This window comes from Scophthalmus maximus, chromosome 2 (genome assembly GCF_022379125.1).
Source record: "Scophthalmus maximus strain ysfricsl-2021 chromosome 2, ASM2237912v1, whole genome shotgun sequence".
NCBI lineage: Eukaryota > Metazoa > Chordata > Actinopteri > Pleuronectiformes > Scophthalmidae > Scophthalmus > Scophthalmus maximus.
Genome location: NC_061516.1, coordinates 28,769,873 through 28,782,586, shown reverse-complemented (window position 1 = coordinate 28,782,586; position 12,714 = coordinate 28,769,873). Strand labels below are relative to the sequence as shown.

Sequence of the window (12,714 nt, the reverse complement as noted above, 5' to 3'; positions counted from 1 at the left end):
CATCTCCTTTTCTCTGCCTCTCTTTGTCCCCTTCCCACCCAGAAATCTCCCCTCACGCTGTTCCGTCTCTGCAGTCCTCTTTGCTTTTACCATCTCTTGACTATAAACATGTTCCACTACTAATTGCCCCTGACCTTCCCTTTCTTTGGATGCTGTGTTCAGCCCAGGAAAGGAGGGACAGCAGAGAGCTTTTTAAATCCCCCCCCCCCCCTTGAATAATTAACGAGAGGGAAAAGGAAAATGAAACAAACAAAACGCAGGCAAGGAAGGAAGGGAAGTTCCGGCACAGTCTCTGAAACCATTACATTATCACACACACTATGAACTGCCTAAGGGCCCTGAAATCAAAGTAAATTAAGAAAAAAAAACAACAACCAAGAGGTGGCTTGTCGCGGCAAGAAGCAAACTATCGACCACTTTTAAATCATGAATCAAAGCTAAAGGAATCAGATTTTCCGTAATCTAATTTGGGTGCAGCAATCTGCTGTATAATCTAATTTGTGGATTTCCTCCACAAAATGCACCAACCGACGAGGGTCGGCTCACAGAAAAACTAATTTAGTAATGAAGTCAGAACATCAAACAAAGCAAATTAATTAAATTGCTTATCAATGTATATAGTCTGTCAGGGAATGTAATTTTTCCGAGGGCTGTCTTTCTGCTGGCAGCCTGTTTTCACTTCCTTAGCACCTAATAAAAAAAGAATACCTGCAGGAGGAAACAGAAGGAGCGGAGGCAGATGGACACAGATAAGGATGTGAACGGGAGACATGTGGGAAGAAGAGAGAGAGGAGACAGGGTCGATTAGACACGCGATAAACAATCACAAAAGCACAAATAACAAGAGACAAATGCCACAAAACAGAAAGACCGAGTGAGACAGAAAGATATATTTAACACACCCTCATCCTTTTTTGAGGCGACCGCAAACAAAAACGGGATTTTTACGTCAGCAGCCACACACAAATGTTGGCTGTGCTCTCCGAGAAAGAGGGAGATTACATTCCTGAAATTACTCTACATCGCATTCATGAAAATGAAAAATAAGCCGGTGACTCATCATGAACTAAAACCCACTTGTACAAACACTGACACCCTATAACAGTTTAGTAAAAGTTAATGAATCCATCTATATCCTTTAAATTGAACTTTTTAAATAAGGCCCTATGATGAACAATGAGCTTCAGATAAAGATTAGAGGGATGCAACTGTTAAATCACAGATGGAGCCTCATAGGGACTGAGTTCGCATCGAAACATTGACTGGCTTTCACCCCTGCAGCCCCGTCACAAAGAAACAGATCCGAGGCCAAGCTGTGCCGCCGCAGACTTGGAGCGCTCCGAGCACAGATGTTAGGCGTGACACTGAGGGAGAGAGTCTGGACACTTGTTACTCAATTATTTAAGATGACGCATCACCCCCCAATGGAAGATGAATAAGCTCTCAGTGATAGACCCCGGAATCATCCTTTATCTGCTGTGTCCACCAGCTGGAGTCCACCGCGTGCACGCGCGCTCAAAGAAACACACACCAGACATGCACACTGCACACAGGTGGGCATGCTGGCACACACCATGTAGCGGGTGAAACTGGCGCGTGGGCTCTCTGTGCAGGCAGAGCACTGAAAAAGGACCATGTGCAAGGCCATATTAATATTCTAAGACAGCGCATCCAACGCAGCAAGCAACTCCAGTACGGAGACATTGCATAATTCCCAATGACTCCACAATACAAAGCTCACCAGTCTTTTTCAGCACAGCTCCTTCCGGCCAAGCTGCTGCTTTATGTGTCTACATGCAACATGGTGTGAAAACGAATGAGCACAATGATGAAATATTTAGTTGGCCATGTAGTTGCTCTATTTCGTGTCATGGCCAGTTTCAGACTGTTTTGAACACACTGAATATGAAATGATTGCATACTACTCTATTACAATAATTTCCCATCGCACAATCAAATGTCATATTTTACACAACTGCAAAGTCAGCGTGATGAGTACGGACAAGCCCACTTGTGAACTACTTGTGTATCTAGTGTGCACTTTTTCTACTCACCTTTAAAATGCAGGGCATTGGCCAGTATCAAGGCTCCAGCCTTGACCTGGATTTCTGCCTCCATGGGAGCTCCCTCCTGCCCCCCGAGCCCACCTTCAGCCCAGTCATGGAGCTGCTTCAGGTCAGCCTTGGAGTCTCCCTTCCCCAGTGGCCGATGCTGCAGCCTGAACTTGGCCTGGCTGCCCTTCACAAAGGCCTGGCCGAGCGGAGGGGCCTGCTTGGAAAACACAGCTGAGGATGTGTGCAGGTGAAAGGTGGTCGCGTTGGCTTCGGCGAAGCTCTTCAACGCCCCTGACAGAAGGCCCCCGGCCTGGGCACCGGCCTTGGAGGCGGAGGGAGACTTGAGGAGGTCCCGGAGCTGGCTGGCAGTGGTGCCCGCGGCACCCCCGCCCAGCGCGCCGAGCGAGGAGGCCACAAGCAGAGGGGAGAACAGGGTGTTCACTGGGCCGGGCTCAGAGCGCAGGGCCTGGTACAGGCGCAGACCCAGGGCCCAGCTGGGGTCACCCAGAGGAGGAGGAGGAGGAGGAGGCGGGCGGCGGGGAGCGCTGGCCGGGGCGCCGGAGCTCTTCCTGGATGAACTGGTGGTGCTGCCCTGCGCCAGGAGAACTGGCAGAGAAATTAGAAGAAACACTGGGGGCCTCGGCAGCATGGTGGATCTGAGGGGGGGGTCATAAACAAAGCAAAGACAGACATTACAGTTATTGGGCCAGAATAGCTATGCGTGTTGTTATTGCACTGTTCATGTTTGAAATGAAGCAATAAGCCCCGCCCCCCAACAGACGCCCCTCCTCCTTCACTCCACACCAGTCCACTGTGTTCCTCCCGGTTCTCATCTCCCCGCTGCGCAAAGAAACAACGATTAACTGACAATTAACTCTGATGACGTTTCAAAGGGAGTTTCTTTTAGTGTGAACAAGTGGGTGAAAAGGAGAGAATTAAAAAAGCCTTTCTTTTTGTCTCTCTTGCCTTCGACACTCGACTCATTGATTTTTGCCGAGGCGGTGACAGCAGCGACTGGAAACATCTGTCGTCGACGCTGTTATAGTCCCCCCCCCCCCCCAAAAAAAGCCAAAAAAAAGCAAAGAAGGAAAATAATTCGTGTGTTCCGAATTTTACCGTGAATTAATTTTCAAGTGTGTATCCCTCGGCTCCGCTCGGCTCGGCTCGGCTCGGCGCTCCAGAGGAAGTGGCGCCGGGGAAGACGTGGCAGCGCGCACAGGAAGTGGGCCGTCACCTCTCGGAGCTCCGCTGTGCCCCCCCGGTGAAACGTCCCCCGCAGCGGGCGGCCACTGTCCCTACTATATGTTCATTTTTTTTCGTGTAGTTTCACCGTACTGTGAAGAGAAGGCTGCGGGTGACGAAGCCCCCGTGGTTCCTGGGCTCAGTTCGGGGGCTGCAGTTCCACGAGCCGTTCAGGCGGGGTCGCTGATGGTCTTCTCATCGCCCCGGCTCGGTGACCCTGAGAGAGGGGGATGTAGACCCCGGTGACAGCAGACTGACCGATTCGGTCGAGGAGCCTCCATCTGAGGGCGTTTTGTCATAAAACTGTCTGCATTTTGGGTTTTTTTTAATTAGGGCAGGGGTATTTATATTCAATGTTCTTGTGTAATGAAATTAAATTTGCAGCCCCAAAGCCCCCCCTCACACACACATTCCCTGTCCACGGTAACACCCACCCCACCTCACTATGCAGCAGTTGCAATAATGTAGTCCACCGTCAAGGAAAAGTAGGGCAGACCATGCCTGGGTCGTGTCTGACCCTTCCAAATGTCCTCATTCTGTATTCTCCCCATTTTCCTTGTTATTTTAGTTTTTTCTTCACCTTCCCTAAATTGTACCTTCCCCTCTCCCTACAGCAGGACAAGGAGCCGGGAGCAGATAACTCGTAACGCGGCGCTCTGGGACTGGGATTATTGCCCAAATTGAAGGATGGAGAACGGTCATATACGGTCCTGATCAATAAATGTAGAGATAGACTAAGGAGACTGGAGAAGGATCAGAGAGGGATATGGAGGGAGATAACTGCTCGAGACCACCAATGCTCAGCAATCAGGCCGAACATGACAGCTTGTAGACCCAACCAATTATTTACCCCAGCCAAATCAATAGAGCACTCTCCGCAAGATAGCCATCAACAGCACTATCTGCAACACATTCACAGCAGAGAGCACAAGCACACACTGCGCACTCTGCCCACTGCCACTCTCGATCGCCGTCTCTTTTGCACACACACACACACACACACACACACACACACACATTTACCTAGCAGCCACTTAGTTGGAAATAAGATACACATCATCTAATTACGCGACACTGAAAGGAGAAATATAAAAACAGGATGTGTCAAACTACATAGACAGCGAACATGAAATCACATCAAAGGGACACTGAATAAACCACATACATAATTTTGCACACACACACACACACACACACACTTTCAGCCAGGCAAAAATGTTGTCGGTTATGAGTCAACGTGTGCGACATCAGAGGTCATAACGCTCACCAGAGGAGTCCCCCCCCCCCCCCCCCCCCCCCTCCTGGGACCACGGGCTCCACATCACAGTGAGTCTTGTCAGTAATGAGCAGTGACACGCATTACAGTGCAGGTGATTCATAAAAAGATGGGGCTTGCGCCGCGGTTAAACGAGCCCCCGGGGAACTGGTCAGGAGCCCGAGAGGCTGCCTACTCAGAGGCTTGTGCATCTAGGGATTTATAAAAAAGTTGCACTTTAACCGCCGCGCACCTCCACATCCTTCCTTGTACTCCGCCCCCAGAGGGACTCACCTGCACGCTGCCTAACTCGCTCCATCACTTGTCTGCACCAAGTCTCATGCCCCCCATTCAGTGTTCCAGCCGCAGAGGTCATTGTCTTAGGCAGTAAATGTTGTATCTCACCTCACATTTGATCCCTTTATGTGGCTATTAGCCACTGCTCTTGGCTGTTATCGAGCTCGGGCTCGGCATCAACAAGGAATCAACAACTCGCAACAAAAGCCGTTATGGTCACTGCCAACTGCCCCAAAGCTGCATCCACTCGCACCGTACCCTACTCTTGCTCTCAATTTCTCTCAGTTTCGCTTCAACCCACATTCGATGGCTCACACATTATAGTGTTTATTTTATTCTACCCCTCTCTTCCCCTTTTGCTTTTTTTTTCCGGCAGGGTGATATTTCACTTCATACTACATTAGCACATTCTTTCTCAGTCTCCTTTTCACTCCATGACTTCATTTTCTTTTGCCCTTCCTCTCCTTTTGCATCCATCCCTCTGTAGCACTGCGCCTGAGGTTTCAGCAGTTCCCTCTGTACTACTCCAACCAACTCATCCAACTAAGACAGGACATAAAGCAGAATAGCTTCTATACCTTCAACATGAACATGAACTTTTGAATATGTGAAAATGCTTCTCCAACGTCTTCTTCCTCTGTGCCATCCAATTTCCTCTTCACTTCTCTCTTCCTCTCATTCCTTCACCCCCACTCCTACTCGCTTCCCATCTTTCCTCGGATTTTGTTCTCCCCTTTTCCTAACGCCGTTCAAATCTCTCCGCATCCCTACTGTGTCTCACAGATTTTTGGAGTCTTTGCAGAACAAACAGCGTGTAAGATGTGAGCTCCCGTTCTTCGTCAGTCTTGGCCTGCGTGTCTGCCATCAGCTCTGTCTCGTTCGGACCCCGCCTGGACAGGTCCACTGGGTGCTACTGGTTTCTATCAAGCTCCAATGTGGTCCTTTCAAATTAAAACTGTTACTTAATGTCTGGCAAAGCTGCTAAACACCAGTTTCATCCTGGCTTGACATCTTGTGCAAAACCTTGACCTAAAATACAAAAGAAATACATATTTGTTGAACAAGATTATTTTAAAGGTCATCAACACCTTGACCTTTTTTGCAGTTTTCTTTTTAAGAAATTTACTCATAAAAATCAGTCAAAGAAAAGAAAAAACATACAGGGAAGAAATGGAGACAAAAGTAAAAATCAAACAAATATAAACCGATCATTTCTCATCAGAGCAGAACAGAAGACAACAGCTGAAAGGGATGCTTCGGTCTGCCTTACTGAAGATCTAAAAATACACATTTTGGATGGGATTTGGGGAGTGGGAGATGAGTGTCCCCCGACTGGGATGTTTTTTTCCCCCACTTTGAATCTAGGGCAAAACTCTACGCGGGTACAGGAGGTAGAGGTGGACAGATGGAAAGGAAGGGAATATGTGTGTTCAATCAATGCAGGGAAAAGAGAGGGGGGCAGCGGGGGAAAGGTGAGGAGGGGCACTGGCGGCCGGGGTCAGGGTGAACATGTCGAGCGGTGCCAAAATCAGAGACACATCTGCTGTTCACCTCGAATGTTTCCAGTAAGCTTTAACTGTTTCCTGCAGCCCTGTGAAAGTGCACAGAACTGCCAGGGCGGGGGTGGGGGTGAAGTAATAGGTGGTCTCCCTACTTTCATTTCTATAGCCATATTTTTATAAACTATCCAAACCTCAGCTAAATGCACAGAAGTACAAAAGCAAATAAGGGACACATCTCAACGGGCACACATCTACAGAGCAAGGAATGCAAATAAGTGGCTTTTAATGCGTTCAGTGAGTCAGACAGAAAAAACGAACGCCAAGCAGCGGCGAGAGCGCACTGCTGCTGCAAGCAAGTGTTGACAACTCTCTGTATAGGAATTAAATATTGCTCTCCAACCCCCCCCCCCCCCCCCACACACACACACACACCTGTGAATCAGATCACTCAGGGCCCAGACTCCATGACATTAAATCAACTTGTCCGCCCCTAAAGCGTCCAACTGAAACACACACAAGCTCATATATAATGTGCCTCGACATGCATCCCACATTACACACAAAAGACGGAGACGAAATATGGACACACACCTTCAACAGACAAATATGTTGGCGCGCGCGCACACGCACGCACGCACACGCACACACACACACACACACACACACACACACACAGCTTTAACAGTATCCTCTGGCTGTGGGTTTGCCAGCAGCCAGCTGGTACTGTCATGTCTGATAGGCTGGAACAGAGAAAGAGACAGAGACGAGGCCGAAAGAGGGGAGAAGGCAGGAGGGAGGCAAGCTGGTAAAGTGTCTACAGCAGAATGCATTAGTAAGACCCCTGTCTGTCTGCTGAGTGTGTAAGCGGTTTGGGGAAACTGTATCAAACCCTGGCAACTCATTAGACTATATCTCATGTGGGTCCACAGGGACTTTTCCCACTATCTCTCCCGTCCCAATCCTCTAAACTGCCGCACATCTTTGTTTTTCTGCAGCTCCCCTCCACTTCATAATATTTAAGTAAACTAAACACGGCCATGACAGTGATGAATGATACTATTTTTGCATTTAGTATCTAGTCGTTTTGTACAAATAATCTTTGCTGCTCTGTGAAGCAAAACAATCTTAAGATCTAGACAAATCACTCAGCAATGTGATGTCTGGCTTTCAAATATAAGATCACACTTCAAATCGTCAACAAAAAAAACAATACATAAAACAAACCCTGCTTCACCATTAAGCCAGTATTTTTTTTTTTTGCAATGTCTCAATTTTCCTCCAGAGCAGACAGTTTTTGCTTGGTAATATGAAACATTCACTGTTGGTGAAAATTAATGGCCACTTAGGTAGAAGCTGAGTAAGGTCATGGATTTTCTTTATGCAAAAAGTGCCCAATGAAGACAAATGGTCCTTGAAATTCAGTGTCTAGTGTAATTTTCCTTCTTCAATCTATAACGTTCAATTTTCCAGGGAATTTCATGACCCTGGACATGCAGACTGTCTATGGGTAAATATGGTTATCGCAAAACATAAAGGTTCCTTGCACACCATCGCTTTAGTTTGGTTTTCTATGGAATGTCGAAAAGAAAATGTTGTCACTTTTCCATCAATAAGCTGTAGGTATTTATATATATGTTTCTACAGCTATGTTAGCAGTGAGCTTGGAGGCTGTACATTAGGCACAGCAGTGCTCTAAGCTACATGCTTACCTCAGCATTTGACAATGCATTAATATGATGATGTTACGGCAGGTATACCACTTCAATCGTCTTTTTGTAAGTTGTATGTTTGCTCATGGGCACTGATGGACACACCATTCGTTTTGGACGTCACACTCACTTAAAAACAGGTGTTGCGGAGCAAAATGTCAAACCCTCAGATGTCCCACTGGCAAACAGCAAGAGGCAGAAGCAGACAACTGATAGCAAACATCATTCTTGGGGTATTAGCTTTCCATGGGTATGTATTGCATTATAAAATGTGGTTTATTTTTATTTTTGTTTTCCTTTACTAATTATGCAGTTAGTCCATATAATCATGAATAAATCATGTTTTTCAAAGCTGAGAATAGAGTTTACAGGCATTCAACCAAATACGAACCATAACCACGAACAGCTGGGTGGCATGTAAATGTCAAAGCAAAGTTTAAAAGTTCTATTAGAAGTTATGGGTGCTTTTTAATTATGGTGAACTGAACTTGCAATGATCTTAGTTTTCTGTTAAATTATTGTATTTTGTGGAACATGTTCAACTCTCCCTTATGTAGAGAGAATATTCATACATTTAAAATTGTTGTTATTGTAATGGAATTCCTTTCAAGGATCAGTCATATGGGGCAAATTCGCTCATGCCTGCATAACCCCCAGATTGCAGTGACATTTGAACAGGATATTGTGAAGTCCTCACAATCACAGTCAGATAACAGCCTCGGAGATTAACCATAAAGAGTATAAGGCTACCATCACCTGTTCCCATGTTTTATTCACAACCTGCCCCCCGTTCATTACCATACATATTTATAGACATAACTGCATTTACATGTACATGGAGACCCTTGAGCATGTGCACGCACACGCGCACACACCCGCACGCACGCACGCGCGCACACACACACACACACACACACACACACACACACACACACACACACACACACACACACACACACACACACACACACACACACACACACACACACACACACACACACACACACACACACACCATGCACACAGAAGTTCAGCCTTTCCCCGAGGGCTGAAGCTGTCATTTTAGTCCTTCACAGCAGTTACTGTACGCGTGTGTCCCATGGAGCACACACAATGCTCCATTGTGTGTGTGTGTGTGTATGTGAGTGTGTGATTTGGATTGACGGATAGATCATGGCTGCGGGGCAGGTGGGCATTGAGTCATCTGCGGGTGTTGGGAGGTGGAAGGATGGAGGGGAAATGGGTGAAAAATTTGGAGGCTGGAGGCACAGGGGGGAGGGGGTGGATGAGATGAAGTTAGTTAGAGGTAGACTGTCGGTCAGGCTGCCAATCAGCCTCATGGGAAACTGGTTCCACTGACGCTTAAGGGCACCAACAGGGAGGGAGGAAACCAAACTAATGTGGGAAAAGGAAGCAAGGCAGGAGGGGAAAGGGTAAAAGGTCAAAATATGGGGCACAGGAGGGGATTTGGGTAAGCGAGAGATTCAAATGACTGGTGTCACTGCTTTATTAATCACTCTGCCTCGGAAAGGTGGCGGGTTCGTGAGACGCAGGGGAATCACGGGAAAAGATTAATTTTTTTTAAATAGGGGAATTCTGGTAAGCAACACGCTTAAAGAAGTAGCAGATGAGTAATGCCAAAGGAATGGAAGATGAGGGGGAGTGGCAAGCACAGTCAGAAAAAAAAAAAAAGAGGAAAAAAAAGAATGAGGTGTAATATATCACCTTGGTTGTGCTACCAAATCAACAGGTGATGTCATCTGGTTGAATGCAACGCTGACAGGCTGGGTTTGGGGCGACAAGGTTGAGATGGGAGGGGGGGTGTGACTGCAACCTTGTACAGGGAGGGGGGGGGGGTCTCGCTCCATTCTCATTATCCCGTCATCACTCCCTCTCTCTCTCTCCAGTGTGTATCAAAGCTTCTCTGTCTCTCTCTCTCCCATTCCACCCGCGACCCCCACCTCCTCTAAGCTGCTCTGCTATTCGCTGTGGCGGCGGCTTAAGACGGAGGGATTTGGCCCTCCTCTCCCTCCGTGTCAGTTCATCTCCAGTACAGAGCTCTGCACAGAGCCTGCATCTATCAGCAGGGAGATATAAGCTGCTATGAATGTCAAGGGTCAACTTGTGATATTATTCTGCTGTTAATGGCCCACCATGTTATAGGGCCTCTAATACCCCTGGAAATGACTGCTCAGACAGCTACAGAGAGAGAGAGAGAGAGTGTGTGTGTGTGTGTGTGTGTGTGTGTGTGTGTGTGTGTGTGTGTGTGTGTCACATCATGAGGCTGGGAGACCACCTTGCAGAGTCTCAAATGACCAATGCTCCCATAGCCACGATCGGGATTCTAACTCAGAGAAGTTTTCTTTTTCGTGGACTCCAGCGACACATGCGCGTGTGCACACGTACACAAAAACACTTTTGACCATTCATTTGCACTGCAGCCACCCTCTGCAGTGCTGACCTTTAGTTAATAGTCCCGGTTTGGCCCTTCACTTTCGTTAAAGCCCCACAAACACACCACAGTAAAAAGAAAAGAAAGAAAGGCATTTGATGGCATTTAGTTAAGTGTGCGTGTGTGTTGGGGGGAACGCATTAATTCACTTTGAATTCATCAGAAGTACCTTTGCTTCAGCCTCAGCCAGTGTGAAGTCAAAGGATGGACACCGAGAGGTTTGCAAATATGACTTCACTGGAATTCCAAAGCGGCCACAGGTGCAGCCGTCATGCATTTATTAAAAGCACATTTGAATTTTTGAACAGTTGAATTGCGTTGTGTTGTCATGCTGATCTGCGGAATCCGCTCGCATCTCTACGCTCCTGCTGCAGTGAGTCACAAAAGACTCACGTTCAGGATTTTTAAGAGGGCACTGTCCACCGCAACTAAACTTTTGAGGATTCCCACAGAGAAAAGTAAAGTATAATTTTGGTCTAACCAATACGTTCTGTTCTTCTTGGGGCTGATGAGACTAATACTGCAGGGGTTTAAAAACAATCAGGGTAAATTAAAAAGGGCCTACTGTCCTCCGTGCTGCACATGAACACATCATCTCTGAAACAACAACAAAAACTAAAGGCAATTGTGGCAAACGTGGACTCTGACGGCCGAAAAAAGCTAATCGCATTAGATGGAGGATATCATCTCTTCCATTGCCTTAACTGATTACAGCCTTTATCCCAAGGTACTGTACCCGTAATTCAAAATGCATATATTAATAAAAAATCATTCTAGGCATAGCAGTTATTAAATCTGTGCAAAGAAACTTTTTTGGGGGGTTTCTGTATGACATTGTTCAACCAAGCAATAACAGATGTGACAAGAACTACCTGATTAGGTCTGACTAATTTATTTTTGCCTGAAGTGGCCCTACATTGTTCTCCATCCAATTCTAATTTTCAAAAGGTTCTGTTTTTCATTTTCTTAATAAAAGCACCGGAGAGAACAGTGGTGGGAAGGGGGAAAAAAAATGAGATCCTTTCACTAAAAGTAATGCCACAATGCAAAAACACTCGATCCCAAGTTCACGTCCTGCTCGTAAAAACTCGAGTAAAAAGCGTAGATGCATTTTCAAGATAATTCATTTCAGTGTAATAAGTACTTATTCTGAGGAACGGCCCCTTTCAAAGTGTTAAATTAACCGTTAATTAAAATGTAAGCAGCATTTGAATGCTAGACGGTCAAGGTGGAACTAAGTGGAACTACTTTACACTCCATTGCCAGTTTATTATGTCCACCAGGCTAAAACAAGGGTCCTGCAATAAATCCTCCTTTCATGAAGGTTATGATTATACAGGGAGGTGTTTCTGTCACTTAGCCAACCGTCATGGACTATTGACAACAAAATAATAGAAGACACGTGTTGGAACAACAACAACAACACAAGCTGCAGCCCACCCCCCAAAAAAGACCACTTGTACGCCTCCCTGAAACACTTCCCACAAAAAGCAAACATTACGAACGTCCAATGAACTGTCCGCGGAGCAGGAGGTTTCACCTTATAACATTTATTAGACATCCCAACATGTAAAATAAAAACCTTCATCAGCCACGAGAGAATGTGGAGGATTAATGTTATTTCAAAGTGAAATGTAATGGGGGCAGAAGTATCTGGGAACGCTTATTTTTCTACTCCGCAGATGACAAAATGGATATGGTAAATTTGAAAAAGAAAAAAAAGGTGCACTTAGTAGATTTGGACTTGTCAGGGGCAAATAATGGTTTTCATTAACTAAATAGAGTAAGTTAATGCACGCTCACACACGCACAAACCTTCAAGGACAGATACTTGAGTGGGTCTTAAAACAACACTAACATGCCTGTGTACATTAGTATGTACATTGAACATTGAAACCTCTAATGTAAGGAACCAGGCACAAAATCCACAGTCCTCATTCCAGGCAAACATGTTCCTGAGGCTAAGAACTAAAGCTGCTTCAAAAAAAAAAAGGTGAACGAATAAAGAGGGGCTGATGGTGACTGTTATCTTCAAGGTAATGGTTCCAGCCACCTTGATCTTTCCTTGGCTGTCCACGCTCTCCTGGTCGATGACCATGACTGCTGTTCATGGGACGGCTGACGTTATCTGCTCCTGGCGTTTATGAGGTCCAGGGGTCCGCGGCGTTTCCCCCGATGCATCGTTTTTCCATTACCTCTAAAA

The 12,714-nt window shown here is 46.3% G+C and overlaps 1 protein-coding gene across 2 annotated transcripts in view; it reads right to left on the bottom strand.

Moving 5' to 3' along the window:
- The window catches only part of serpinh2 (serine (or cysteine) peptidase inhibitor, clade H, member 2), a 104,953-nt gene that overhangs the window by 15,398 nt on the left and 76,841 nt on the right, over positions 1 to 12,714 (bottom strand). The window contains exons 1-2 of one of the 2 annotated variants that reach the window (XM_035625393.2): positions 3,171 to 3,678; positions 2,055 to 2,710 (exon numbers count right to left, since the gene is read on the bottom strand). In XM_035625393.2, the coding sequence (XP_035481286.2) occupies positions 2,055 to 2,703 (649 nt within the window). In that variant the 5' untranslated portion in view covers positions 2,704 to 2,710; positions 3,171 to 3,678. Of the gene's footprint in view, positions 1 to 2,054; positions 2,711 to 3,170; positions 3,679 to 12,714 lie in introns of those variants that run through there. The other variant, XM_035625392.2, reaches the window with a different exon arrangement.